General features: G+C 34.6%; 1 protein-coding gene across 1 annotated transcript; it reads left to right on the plus strand.

Moving 5' to 3' along the window:
- The first annotated feature begins 7,633 nt into the window (after nucleotides 1-7,633).
- On the plus strand, nucleotides 7,634-9,612 carry LOC130054547 (uncharacterized). Its single transcript, XM_056164735.1, has 3 exons — nucleotides 7,634-7,917; nucleotides 8,334-8,427; nucleotides 8,559-9,612. Exons 1-3 carry the CDS (start codon nucleotides 7,807-7,809, stop codon nucleotides 8,726-8,728), a joined length of 375 nt encoding a protein of 124 aa, XP_056020710.1. The 5' UTR covers nucleotides 7,634-7,806; the 3' UTR covers nucleotides 8,729-9,612.
- Nucleotides 9,613-12,891: the final 3,279 nt, after the last annotated feature.

Below are 12,891 nucleotides of genomic sequence, written 5' to 3' on the forward strand. Positions count from 1 at the left end.
CAATTAGACAGTTTGGCTTGTTTTCTTTATAATTTACGCCTTGCTAAAATTGTCCGACACAGACCTTCCCTAAACATAATTACCGTCCGGATTAACGGTACAATTTTCATTGCATTAAAACGTTTTGTAGTAAAAAGTGACCGTCCGGATCCGGAACGCGAATTTCCGGATTAATGATGCAAAATAATGTATAAAAATTCTGTTCCCTAGAAAAATCGTCCGGAAGGTGAAGCGTCCGGATTAATGGCGTCCGGATTACCGAGGCTCCACTGTATATATATATATATTCCCTGGTGGAGAAACTCAAACACTCAAAACCAAACATATTTCAATAAGTGAACTGCCGTAAAATGGCTGAAATATTACCAACACTGCGTAAAACCTCAGTCAATCAATCAATATATGTCGAACATCTAAACATGTCTCTGTAAATTTCCCCGCAGCTTGATATCACGTGTTTTGTATTTATTGATAAATCAATTGGTAATATTGATACCATATATTAACAAATGATTTTACTCTTTGAAGCATTCTTCAATTTTCATTTTAAGGAAGGCAAAGATAACGAACAGTGATCAATTTCATAACTCCTATAAGCTATACAAAACAGAGTGTTGAGCAAATACGAACCCCTGGATATACCAGAGGTGGGATCAGGTGTCTAGGAGGAGTTAGCATCCCCTGACGACCCGAGGTGAGCCCTATATCTTGATCAGGTAAACGGAGTTATCCGTAGTCAAAATCGAGATGCCAAGAACTGCCTAACAATCGGCGTGAAACACGTCAGACAGCATTTCATCCAATGATAGGTTGTGTTGGCAAACTAAATCGTTATAACGACTATAGAATTTGCGAAATGCTGACTTGAAACGAGACTATTGAAACCCCTGCATCATCAACTTGTTTGTCAGTAGCCTGCCTCGATTGAAATACTGACCATACACAGAACAAGCTCTTGCGTATCGAATCAATTAAAAGATGTAAACACCATATGTAAGTGATAATGGAATATTGCTACATAATTATGGGAAGTTGACGATGGAGAAGTTGAAATCATTATTGTTAGGGAACAACACTAAAAAACTGAAATTTTTAGAATGAATTTTGAGTCCCTGTATGAAATATGATTTAAAATATACATCGGAAAGCTTGCTTTGTAAGACATTAAGCAAATGAAACGTTTTGAAACATTTTTTCATATATCTGTACACAGATGAAAGACTTCTGGATTCAGCCTTCTTACCTTTTCCTCAGAAAGTGTATCAGAAGTATAAGGAAGATGGATACGACGACTATGAGCTCTGTAACCAGTATAACGAATACGTTCATTCCATTCTTTGACGAATATTCATCATATATCACTATGGCACTGTTGTTTCTGTGTCGACAGAAAATATTTTGAGTCAGATGAGCATGCATGTTCATTGGACGACCGACTATCAGAGAAGAATGAAAACATTCTTTAATGAAATTGGCAAAATTATTTTTCACTATCTTTCCCTCGCTACATGTGTGTGCCACGTTTTCTTTCAGATTATTACAAGTTACTAAAACAAACTTTACAGAAAATATTAAATATGAGAATTTATCATGGCTGTATCAAAAATTTGCATTTGAATAGTCGGGCATTCCCTGTGTATCACTGTGTATTCCTAATAGTCAAAACTACAGATTTATGCTAGATAACCCACAACTTGCAATCATTTACATTTTGGAAGTAAATTGTAGAAATCGATATAACTAATTTTTAAAATAATTCTTTGTACATGTTCGTATATCCTAGGAAACTATGAAATCCACAAACGATCAGCAAAGTGAAACAGACAGTGAATTATCTCCCTTTGACAATGTAATTGTAAACATAGATCAGCACAAATATCGGGATTAATATGTGCATTGATTATATAGCGCTAACAACAACAGAAATAAATATACATGTTGTGGATAGTCATGAAGACTTTTGAGCTCCTAATTCAATTAAGATATGACAAATCGTATAGCCTGTTGATATGGGTACATACGGAGACATATATAGTGAACAGCCATTTAAGGCGATTGTTAAAGGACTTCTATGTAACTAAATCGATTAACATACTATATCAGGTATAAATTGAATATCCAATCAAGTGTCAATAGCAATGATACTGGTTTATGAAACGTAAACAGTCAAGTGACTGTCATATTAATCCCAGTGGTTAAAGAAAGGTGAAGATAACGAACATTGATCAATCTCATAACTCCTATAATCAATACAAAATAGATAGTTGGGCAAACACGGATCCTTGGACACACCAGAGGTGGGATCAGGTGCCTAGGAGGAGCAAGCATCCCCAGTTGACCGGTCACACCCGCCGTGAGCCCTATATCCTGATCAGGTAAACGGAGTTATCCGCAGTCAAAATCAGTGTGCCAAGAACGACTTAACAATCGGTATGAAACACGTCAGACAGCATTTGACCCAATGCGAGGTTGTACTGACGAAATAGATCGTTATAACGACCATAGAATTTGCGAAATGCTGACTTCAATCGAGACTGTTGAAATCCCTGTACCATGAACTTGTTTGTCAGTAGCTTACCTCGATTTAAAAACTGACTATACGCAGAACAAGCTCTTGCATGAAAGGTGAAGATAACGAACAGTGATCAATCTCATAACTCCTAATAGCAATACAAAATAGATAGTTGGACAAACACGGACCCCTTGACACACCATAATTTGGACTTCTGAAATAGTTTATTTTTAACAAGATTTTTTACAATACCTATCGGAAATATGTTCCTATCATGCATAGATCTGAATAAATCATTGATTTTGCAAAATCTGATGACATCAAATGAGGGTGAAATTACTATTATTACTGTTGAACTGAATATATCTCGTATTAAATAATATTTCTCTCTCTCTCTCTCTCTCTCTCTCTCTCTCTCTCTCTCTCTCTATCTCTCTCTCTCTCTCTCTCTCTCTCTCTCTCACAAAAAGACGTATTGCGCGCATCAGTAGGACAATAATTCATATATTGTGCTCATTAGTTGAATAGATGCGCAAATTAATTGAGCTATTGTTCTCTTCAATTCAATTATAACACATATGAATACGCAAGATCGTAAATACCGAGTTAGCGGAACTCTCTTGTAAAAAAGTCCGGAAAAGAGTGTCGATCTTGGGCATTTTTTGTTTATTCAAAACATGGCATCGGAAGACGATTTAATCTCCACGTGCTTTCCACAATTAAAAGCATTTTTAGATGAAAGGTGTGTAAAAGCGTCTGGATACAGGAAAAATAAACTTCTGAATTTATCTCGCGAAGCTATATATTTTGACGCAAGCTCTTCTCAGCTTTGGGAATTTCCTGGCTGACAGCAGTGGGGAAAAATCAACCACATTTCCATTAAAATCTATCAGTTGTGGATATTTCTGCGTATTATGTTTCTTTCTTGAATCATTAACTACAGTCTACTGCAATGCAATGACAGTACACCATTGTTAAAATCGGGTGAATCGATCACGACAAAAGTTGCAGAACTGGTATTATTTACCAACATGCCCAAATTCTCGCAAACTCTGGGTCTCGCGAGACTTTGAAAGGGGAAAGTAAAATTTAAAACCAAGACAGAAGAAGTAGTCGCGATCTTGCGTATTGAATTGTTGATATAATCAGTTCACTAGAAGAGAGGAACAATTCAATAATAGCGCGTATCAATTCAACAGAATAATTAATGTTAATTCAGCAGAATAATTAATTCTATCAACAATTCAATTAAATTCCATTATTAAATTTCATGATATCATTAATTATTTGAATAATTAAAGATATCTTCAATTAGAGTTCATGTTAATTTAGTGTCCCATATATGAAAGGCACTTGATATCATATTTGAAGTCTACATGTATATGTATATACATGTATTTACATGCAATATATCTTTGTATATTGTTTCCCAACATGATTAATGCAAAGTCCTTCAAATGACAGAGTTCATCATGTTTGGGAGCAATTATGTGTGAGCTTGTAAGATATCCTTTTTAAACATTAAAGGTTTTCTATTAACCTGTGTATTGAAACCACGGGTTTGAACGCCGACCATATCAATATCATTTATTGTAGAAATACACCAGTCCTTGGAGATGGACACGTTTTATGGCCAATAATTATCAATGTCCTCGTTTCAATATGAAAACTAAAATGCGGAAACCTTTCATCCTGAAAATCTAATATGAGATGATGATACAAAGAAAAGCACATGTAGGTTATCCAATACCCCTCAAGAGGGACAAAAATAGCCTTCGATTCGTATACATGTTAAACAAGATCGATGTACATCACACATAAAGGAAGTATTTCATAATGTATTTGAAAATTGATAAACGTGATATCAAATGCGGCAAGCATCACAATTCTTGATGACCCGATTGAAAGATGATTACCACTTATTTGATACTAATCAGTTTCTTTACAATATGTACTGAAAGTACGGACGATTGTCCTGATCAGAATTGGTAAGATTTCTCTTTTTGTACTTTGACAGTAGTCAATTTGTCAATGTCTTGCAGGTAACAATAACACTTTTGTGTTAGAGAGGTGTCCCGTAGTCTTATGTGTAGCATCCTTGATAAATTCGTATCTAATGTACTCTTCTATAGAGGCAGACATATAACTTAAAATTAATCTGTTGTATTTAGATTTAGACCCTGAGAGACTCTTTTGATGTATTTCCCTGGGAATTACCGTATGTAATTTTATGGGGGGGGATGGCTGTAGGGCTCTTATCGGGTGTATTTTTGTGGGCGGTTGAAAGATTCTTATTCTAGGAGTATTTACTTGGACAAAAGAATTGTAATAGTACTGAGTATCGTTTCATTGGATACGTCCAAACATGTATATCAAAGGATATCTTAATGCATCTATCTATCTATCTATCTATCTATCTATCTATCTATCTATCTATCTATCTATCTATCTATATCTATCTATCTATCTATCTATCTCTATATCTATCTATCTCTATCTATCTACCTATATATCTCTATTTATCTCTATCTATCTATCTATCTCTATCTTTCTATCTATCTCTATATCTATCTATCTATCTATCTATCTCTATCTATCTATCTATCTCTCTCTCTATCTCTCTCTCTATCTATATCTATTTATCTATCTATCTCTATCTTTCTATCTACCTATCTATCTATCTCTATTTATCTCTATATATCTATCTATCTCTATCTTTCTATCTATCTCTATATCTATCTATCTCTATCTATCTACCTATCTATCTATCCCTATCTTTCTATCTATCTCTATCTATCTATCTATATATATACATGTATATATATATGCATATCTTCATAGTTCATTGAATTGTGGACACATCGTAGAAAAAAGGAATTATATTACTGGCATTTCGATAACTGTTAATCTGTTCATAGCTAAGTGTATATAGGAAGACAAAATGCATGTAATTTTGTATACTTTGAAAACATGAGATGTGTCCTTTAATAGCTATATACTTTCTTAACGCTTACATCTATGTACATGTAATGATGAATTATATTTTAGGCCAAGCTGTAATGCCAATTGCAGAGCTACAGAAAAAAAGAGTTGTGAACGTACGTCATTACTACTTAGTAGAATGTTGGAATTCTTAACACAAATAATGTACAGACTGTATATGAGATACTGATTTCTATGCAATAAAACGTCATATAGTACCACTTTTATTCCTTCCTCGTTTTGATGTTTTCATTTCAACCTTTTCAGCGTGCGAAGTCGGTACATTTGGTGTAAATTGTTCAGAGTCATGTCTGCCGGACCGTCACGGAGAGAAATGTTATAAAGTGTGTAACTGTACAGAGGGAGAAGTTTGTGATAGACGGTACGGCTGTGTGGAGAACAGAACGGACGTCATCGCGGGGATAACTACGTACAAATACGTACAAGTAACATCAAAGGATTCTCTCAGTACAACTGCACCAAAGTCTAAATATTTCCAAACATCAAACTCTCCTGAAGGTGAATTTAAATGCTATTTACATACGCCACTTTTCTCAGTAATACGTAACGTTTCGTGATATTTCAAGTACAATTCACTTGTTTCTACGAAAAAAATTGGTTTTGTAGATTACGAGGTTTGGGGTTTAGAGTCAGCATAATTTAATTCAGATTCTCTATTTCCTTAAGCTATACAACTCATCGGTTATAAATACAAAATATTTACAAATATATACAAATAAGAAGTGGACGGCGAGTAGACACACAGATCCATACAATGTACATGTACATCCCATAATCCCTGGTTGTGGCAAGTAAAAATGTAGAATCAGCTCCTATATAGGGCAGAATGTTATATAAAAAAAAACACACGCGCGCCATGTTAATATAAACCCAAATAATTCGAAGATATCTTTAATTATTTGAAGATAACATCAATCGCGCTCAATAATTGAATTGATACGGGTATCAAATCAAATCAATTACTGTGGAATTATTGCTCGCAGAATTTAATTTGGAGCTTGATATAAATCATTTGACGATCTCGTTAGTTTCATTGAGGATATCTTTAAATTACTTTCAACGATTTTATGTATGGAATTAATGTGCGCCATGATTCCTTTAAAGAGAACATCAATTCAATTAAAGAGATAATTAATTCAAGTGTGTAAATTGTGAATTGAAGATATCTCTAATTAGATAGTCACTCTCTCTAAAAGAATTATTGCACACATCAATTCAATTACTGATACCATTCATTCAATTGGTTAACTGATTGTATCTTGTTTAACGTCCCTCTCGAGAATTTTTCACTCATATGGAAACGTCACAAATACCGGTGAAGGGCTTCAAATTTAGGCCTATGCTCGGGGATTATGGCCATTGAGCAGTGAGTGCTCTTTAGCGTGCCACACCTACTGTGACATGAGACATCCGTATTTAACGTCATCTTGAAACCCCGACCTTCCGTATGTGGTGCGAACGATCTACCTCTAGACCACCGTGGCGGTTTCATTCAATTAAAGAGAACGATAATTCAATTATTGCGAGCATTGATTGAATTGAGTTATTGGGGCGGTCCTTCAGATGAGACCGCAAAAACCCAGGCCCCATGTCACAGCAGGTGTAACACGATAAAGATTCCTTCCTGCTCAAAGACAGTAAACGCCAAACATAGGCCTAAATTTTGCAACCCTTCACCGGCAATTGTGACGACTCCATGTGAGTGAAATATTCCCGTTAAGCAATACAACCAGTCAATGGAATTGATGCGTGTATTAACTGAATTACTGCTCTCTTAATTGAATTACAGCAGACACCAATTCAATTGTCTATCGTCTATTCATTTGAAGAGAGCAACAATTCAATTATAGCGCGTATCAGTTCATCAGAATAATTAATGCTATCAACAATTCAATCAATGCGCGCAATGATATAATTAATCATTTGAAGAGATTACTCGAATGGATGCTCACATCAAATGAAGTGATGATATATTCAAATGATTAAAGGTGTTTTCAGTTATTTGAGTTTGTTAATCTGGTGCGCCATAAGCAACTCTACACCCTGAAGAGGGATAATATATATATCTATATATCTATATATATATATATATATATATATATATATATATATATATATATATATCACTGTATCACGTCTAAAACTGTATTAATTAAAATGGATAATTTTAGTTTCGGTTATCTCACGTCTCCACCGGAACTATAAAAAAATACAGAATTTATAGTTCCGTGTAATCATAATACCTTACGTTGTACTCAAAATGTTTTTGTTGTTTTAATGCTCCAAAAACAATGTATTCCGTCAACGGGAGAAAATTCATGGAGGGTCCTATTTACGGAGAAACTATCAACGAGTTGTTGGGACCAGACACAATTGAAATACTTCGAGAGGCAGGAGTTTCGGTATTTATTGAGTGCTAGTGCTTGAAACAGCTGATCAAAGTTTAATATGAAACTAGTCATATTACATACTGTCTAGATTTCTCATTATATATAATTATGTAAGTACTCTCTCCTGAAGGTGTGTAAAGTTTCATGTCAGTGTAAAAAAAAAAAAAAAGAAGACCCGATCGGTATCTATTCATAGTTCCATAATTGACTGCTTTCGATGCATTTCTAAGCACCATTTTTAAATTTTATTTATTATTATTATTAACATTTTATCTTTATTGAAAATCCACACCTTTTGTTTGCATTGGTTTTTGTGACGAGGAACATGGATATTTTGATATGAGTTTCCAAGATTAAGTTGTAAATAGTTATCGTATAAAATGCTGTTACGGTCATTAGCTTTTACTTTCATTTTCATTTTCCTCCAGATATGTAGATCAGTGTTCAATGTCGATGTTTTAAAGGAAAAACTTAGCAAAGGGGTTGCTGAAGTTTTTAATGATGATATATTCCGTCCAAATGGTAAGCCAGCAATGACATTTTGAGATATTTATTCAAAATTGATTGATGACTACTGTATTAATTATTTATTTTCATGTGCATGTCATTGACTTTATATATCATTTCCTACAACTCCATATCTCATATTGTAGTGTCTCAGAAAAGAATGGCCAAATCAACTCGGGAGCAAATAACTTGCGAGACACCATTTAACAATACAAGTGAAGCAGTTATGAGGAACAAAAGGACTAAAAAGTCTCTGTTTTCTAATCAGGCCGATAGTAATGAAGATAAAATGTTTTCACAAAATATAACATGTTAATATCAATAGACTGCTGTCTTTACCAATAGTGTAGTTTAGGCTTAAGTATAATATAGTAAAAACAGGATGTGTTGCAATATGTCTGTCCCACCTGGTCTGTAAATGTACAAGTACAATTTGGGCAGTAATCCGTTAACAGAATGTTTATGTGGTCGAGGGTAAAACACCTGACTGATAATTTTGCACTGTATGTACAGTATGGTATGGTACAGAGATTTCAATAGTATTGTTTAAAGTCAGCATTTCGAAAATTATATGGTCATTATAGCGATCTAATTTGTCAATACAACTTATCATTAGGTTAAATGCTGTCTGACGTGTTTCATACCGATTGTTATAACGTTTTTGGCACACTGATTTTGAGTGCGGATAACTTCGTTTTCACGATCAGGATATAGGGCTAACTGCTTGTGTGACCAGTTGGCAGAGGTTGCTTACTCCTCCTAGGCACCTGATTCCACCTCTGGTGTGTCCAGGGGTCCGTGTTTGCCCAACTATCTAATTTGTATTGCTTATAGGATTTGTGAGATTGATCATTTTTCCATATGTGATATGTATATTTATTTATTTATTCATTTTGTATAGGATCTTCCATAGTTTGTAATTTGATATATGATTTCAACCAGTTGTGTAACTTCTATCACCGAGTTGTGGCGAGTTGGATATAAATCATGTCACACCACAAACCATGGAAGATTTTTTTCACATTAAGCTAACCCCCCACCCACCCCCACCTGTTATTCATTTACGATACTGCATTGCTGGAAATTTTGCTTTTGCTTCTTGATATTTTGTAAAACCACCCTACGTAAAATTGAAGTTTTATGTAATTGGCGATATCCACTGAATAAAGGAGTAAACATGTGATGTATGTGGGTGTGAATGCGTGTGTTATTCATAGGGGAAAATTGACACTGTACTGAGTTTGAGGCGACATTCAGTTTGCGGAAAGCGTGGTCGGAGACTGAGTGCAGTAAGCCTGTTATATATGACTTACTTGATTTACTTCCCTTCTTATCCTGTGGAGAATAAGGTCGCGAAAACTTCCTCTCCATTCTGTCCTTCGTTCTGCTATCCTGCTTCCCTCTGTCCAGGTCTTAGCCTAGTATTATATTTGTATGATTGTATTATAACTGTTGTAGTGCAAATGGGTAGTAAACTGGTATGCATTACGCTTCAATACCCAAAATGAAATGCAATTTATTACTATTCTGGGAAAGGAGAGGAAGGGGGAGAGGGCTACCACAATATCCGCCCCCTCATGTCGCCGCGGGAGTTCTCACGATAAACAAACCTCACTGCCACGGCCCCGAGTGACGTGCATAGGTCTAACTTTGTGATACTTCACCCAGCGGCGTCTCTACAGGAGTGAACAATTTCTCGACGTAAAACAAAGAAAAACTTTTTACAATTTGTATTCGTTATAAATTTTGACAATGAAAATATACGTTTATTCTATTTAGATGATTAATTCGAAAACAGACTCCAAAACATTAAGATTTCAATGGTTATCTTTATTTTAGGAAACCAGGATATATTTTGAAAATAGAAAGTAAGACTTTAAAAGTCACAATAAGAGCACTCATATTAAAACAAATTGCATGTTTTAGAAATGAGTGATTCCAAAGATAGAAATAATTTCCCCAAAGTTATTTCAATTAAAGAGGGTTAGATAGATTGGTTTAGTAGTTACTAAGTATTCACACAGATACATCGATACATTGCACCGGATGATCTGTTTGGTACAAATATAGTTGATTGGATTATACTTCGTAGTAAGGAGATAGCAGTTTTCCATAATGAAATAGTAAGCTATGAGTATTTCTGCTACAGACGAGTTATCCAATTGTCTATTAGTAGAGCAATAAACCATTTTCTGCTTGTTAATACATACTTATAGATCTATATCTTGAAAGTTTTTGAACCATGTTTTATGAAATATTGAAATATATATTTATTACTATACAGTAAGATATACAGTTTGTGGTACTTTTGATTCCAGGTAAATAGGTAAATCGGGGTTTATTTCTAAAATCGTATTGTAGCTATTTATCGCAGTATTTCGGCGAAGTAAGTATTAGAATTAATCCCTATATGCATAAGGAAAACAAATTGTATATGATTTAATGAACTTTGGAAACATGCGATATGTCCTTTAAATATTGCGCAAGAGCTTTTAGGCAATGTAAATCCCGCTACTAGTCAAACCATGGAAACCCGGATACTAGCATCATATTATAGCATGACTTGTCCAATTTCAGTGTGGGAGAATCTAAAGTACACGTGGATATCTTATGTTTATCAAGGAAACCGTAAAACGTATCATCTAATTTGTGTTAGTAGAATACTTAATACTTTTCATTAATTAACAAGCTATAATTAACAGTGTAATCTCTTACATTTCACTTTTCATGTAAGGAGGGGCAATATGTCACAAATTTAAACATCATAGAAAATATACACGTTCATAATATTTTAGGAGTTCCTAATATTTCAGGAGTTCCTACTATTTTAGGAATTTAACAGCTTTGGTTTACAACCAGAATATGCCCCCAAAATATAATATATTAACCTATACGTCCATTTTTGTGCATTAATTCTCATAACGTCAACATCATGACGTAAGAATCATGACGTTATATAGTTTTAATGCTGAAAAACAACAACAAGTTTAAACGACTGTAAAATGAAATCTAGAAAAGATATTGTTATAAAATAAATTGTTCTATAACCTATCAATCTTTGAGCATCAACTGTGAAAGTATCATTTATTTTGGCGAAAGGGCCAATTTTAGTACTTTATGGCTTTAGTTCTTTCTGTCAAAACTGTACAACCTCTGATGTATTGATCATTCATTTATTAGTAACCTCATGGGACATAATTACTGTACAAAAGCCTTTGAAAATTTGACTTGTAAATCTTCTAACGTTGTCTTTGCAATTGAATGTAATCTTTGTGGGTTTATCTATATCGAGGAAACTAAGGGGTCATTAAATAAAAGAATACCAGGACACAGGTTTTAAATCAATAATGCTGGTAATCAACATCCCTAGATGCTGGAGTTCCCCATTCACAACATCTTCGTCGTCTTTGGTGATCAAGTCTTCAAACAGTCAGTTGGAATTCACATGGGCACGAATTGTGCTCTTTAATCAGTTGAAGATTTTATTCATGTATCTTGCTGTGGCCTTCAACTCGACATTTAGATATATATCGACATTTTATATCTTAAAAATACATATTTTCATTCAAAACTTGATTTTACATATCCCAGTAAACTGAAAATAAGACACCACAGAGTCTTCCACATATGCTTCATACATGGATATTTTTATATTGAACATAGATGTTAACGGCAAACTAACAACTCAATTTTATGACAAACGGGAAATCTTCAGCTTCTCCATCGTCACTTCCCATTTTTGTGTACCAATATGCCATTATCACTTGCTTATGGTGTTTATGTCTTTCGACTGATTCGATATACAAGAACATGTGCGCATTGTCAGTTTTTAAATCGATGCAGGATACTTCCAAATAAGTTGATGTTACAACAATCTCGTTTAAAGTCAGCATTTCGCAATTTTTATGATCATTATAACGATCTAGTTTAACGATACAACCTACCATTGAATCAAATGCTGTCTGACGTGTTTCATACCAATTGTTAGGCTGTTTTTCACACAATGATTTTGACTGCGGATTGCTCCGTTCATCTGATATAGCCCTAGGGTTCATGGCGGGTGTGACCGATCGACAGGGAATGTTTACTACTCCTAAGCAGCTGGTCCCATTTCTGATATGTCCAGTGGTCCATGCTTGCCCTACACTTAATTTTATATTTTTAAATGGGAATTCTGGGAATGATCACTGTTCGTTATTTTCACCTTTTCATTTGGTAGGGTAAAGAAAAACAACTTGATTATTCTCCGTTTGACTTTTGACTGACAATGTAATGGGGATAATTCAAATTACTGGTGATAATATGTGTAGTAATCTTTATCGTACCACACCTGCTGTGGCACGGACCTCGGTTTTTGCAGTTTCATCCGAAGGACCGTCCGATTTAGTCGCCTCTTATGACAAGCAAGGGGACACTGAGGGCCTATTCTAACCCGGATCCCCACGAGATTATATATATATATATAAAAGTTGATTTAAT

This window comes from Ostrea edulis, chromosome 1 (genome assembly GCF_947568905.1).
Source record: "Ostrea edulis chromosome 1, xbOstEdul1.1, whole genome shotgun sequence".
In the NCBI taxonomy this organism is placed as follows: Eukaryota; Metazoa; Mollusca; class Bivalvia; order Ostreida; family Ostreidae; genus Ostrea; species Ostrea edulis.

What these genes read in the sequence shown, in the direction of transcription:
- LOC130054547 (XM_056164735.1), top strand. Translation starts at nt 7,807, where the DNA reads ATGTATTCCGTCAACGGGAGAAAATTCATGGAGGGTCCTATTTACGGA. An exon ending in TTCGAGAGGCAGGAGTTTCG is followed by an intron (nt 7,918 to 8,333) that starts GTATTTATTGAG and finishes ATTTTCCTCCAG; the next exon opens with ATATGTAGATCAGTGTTCAA. An exon ending in TGATATATTCCGTCCAAATG is followed by an intron (nt 8,428 to 8,558) that starts GTAAGCCAGCAA and finishes CTCATATTGTAG; the next exon opens with TGTCTCAGAAAAGAATGGCC.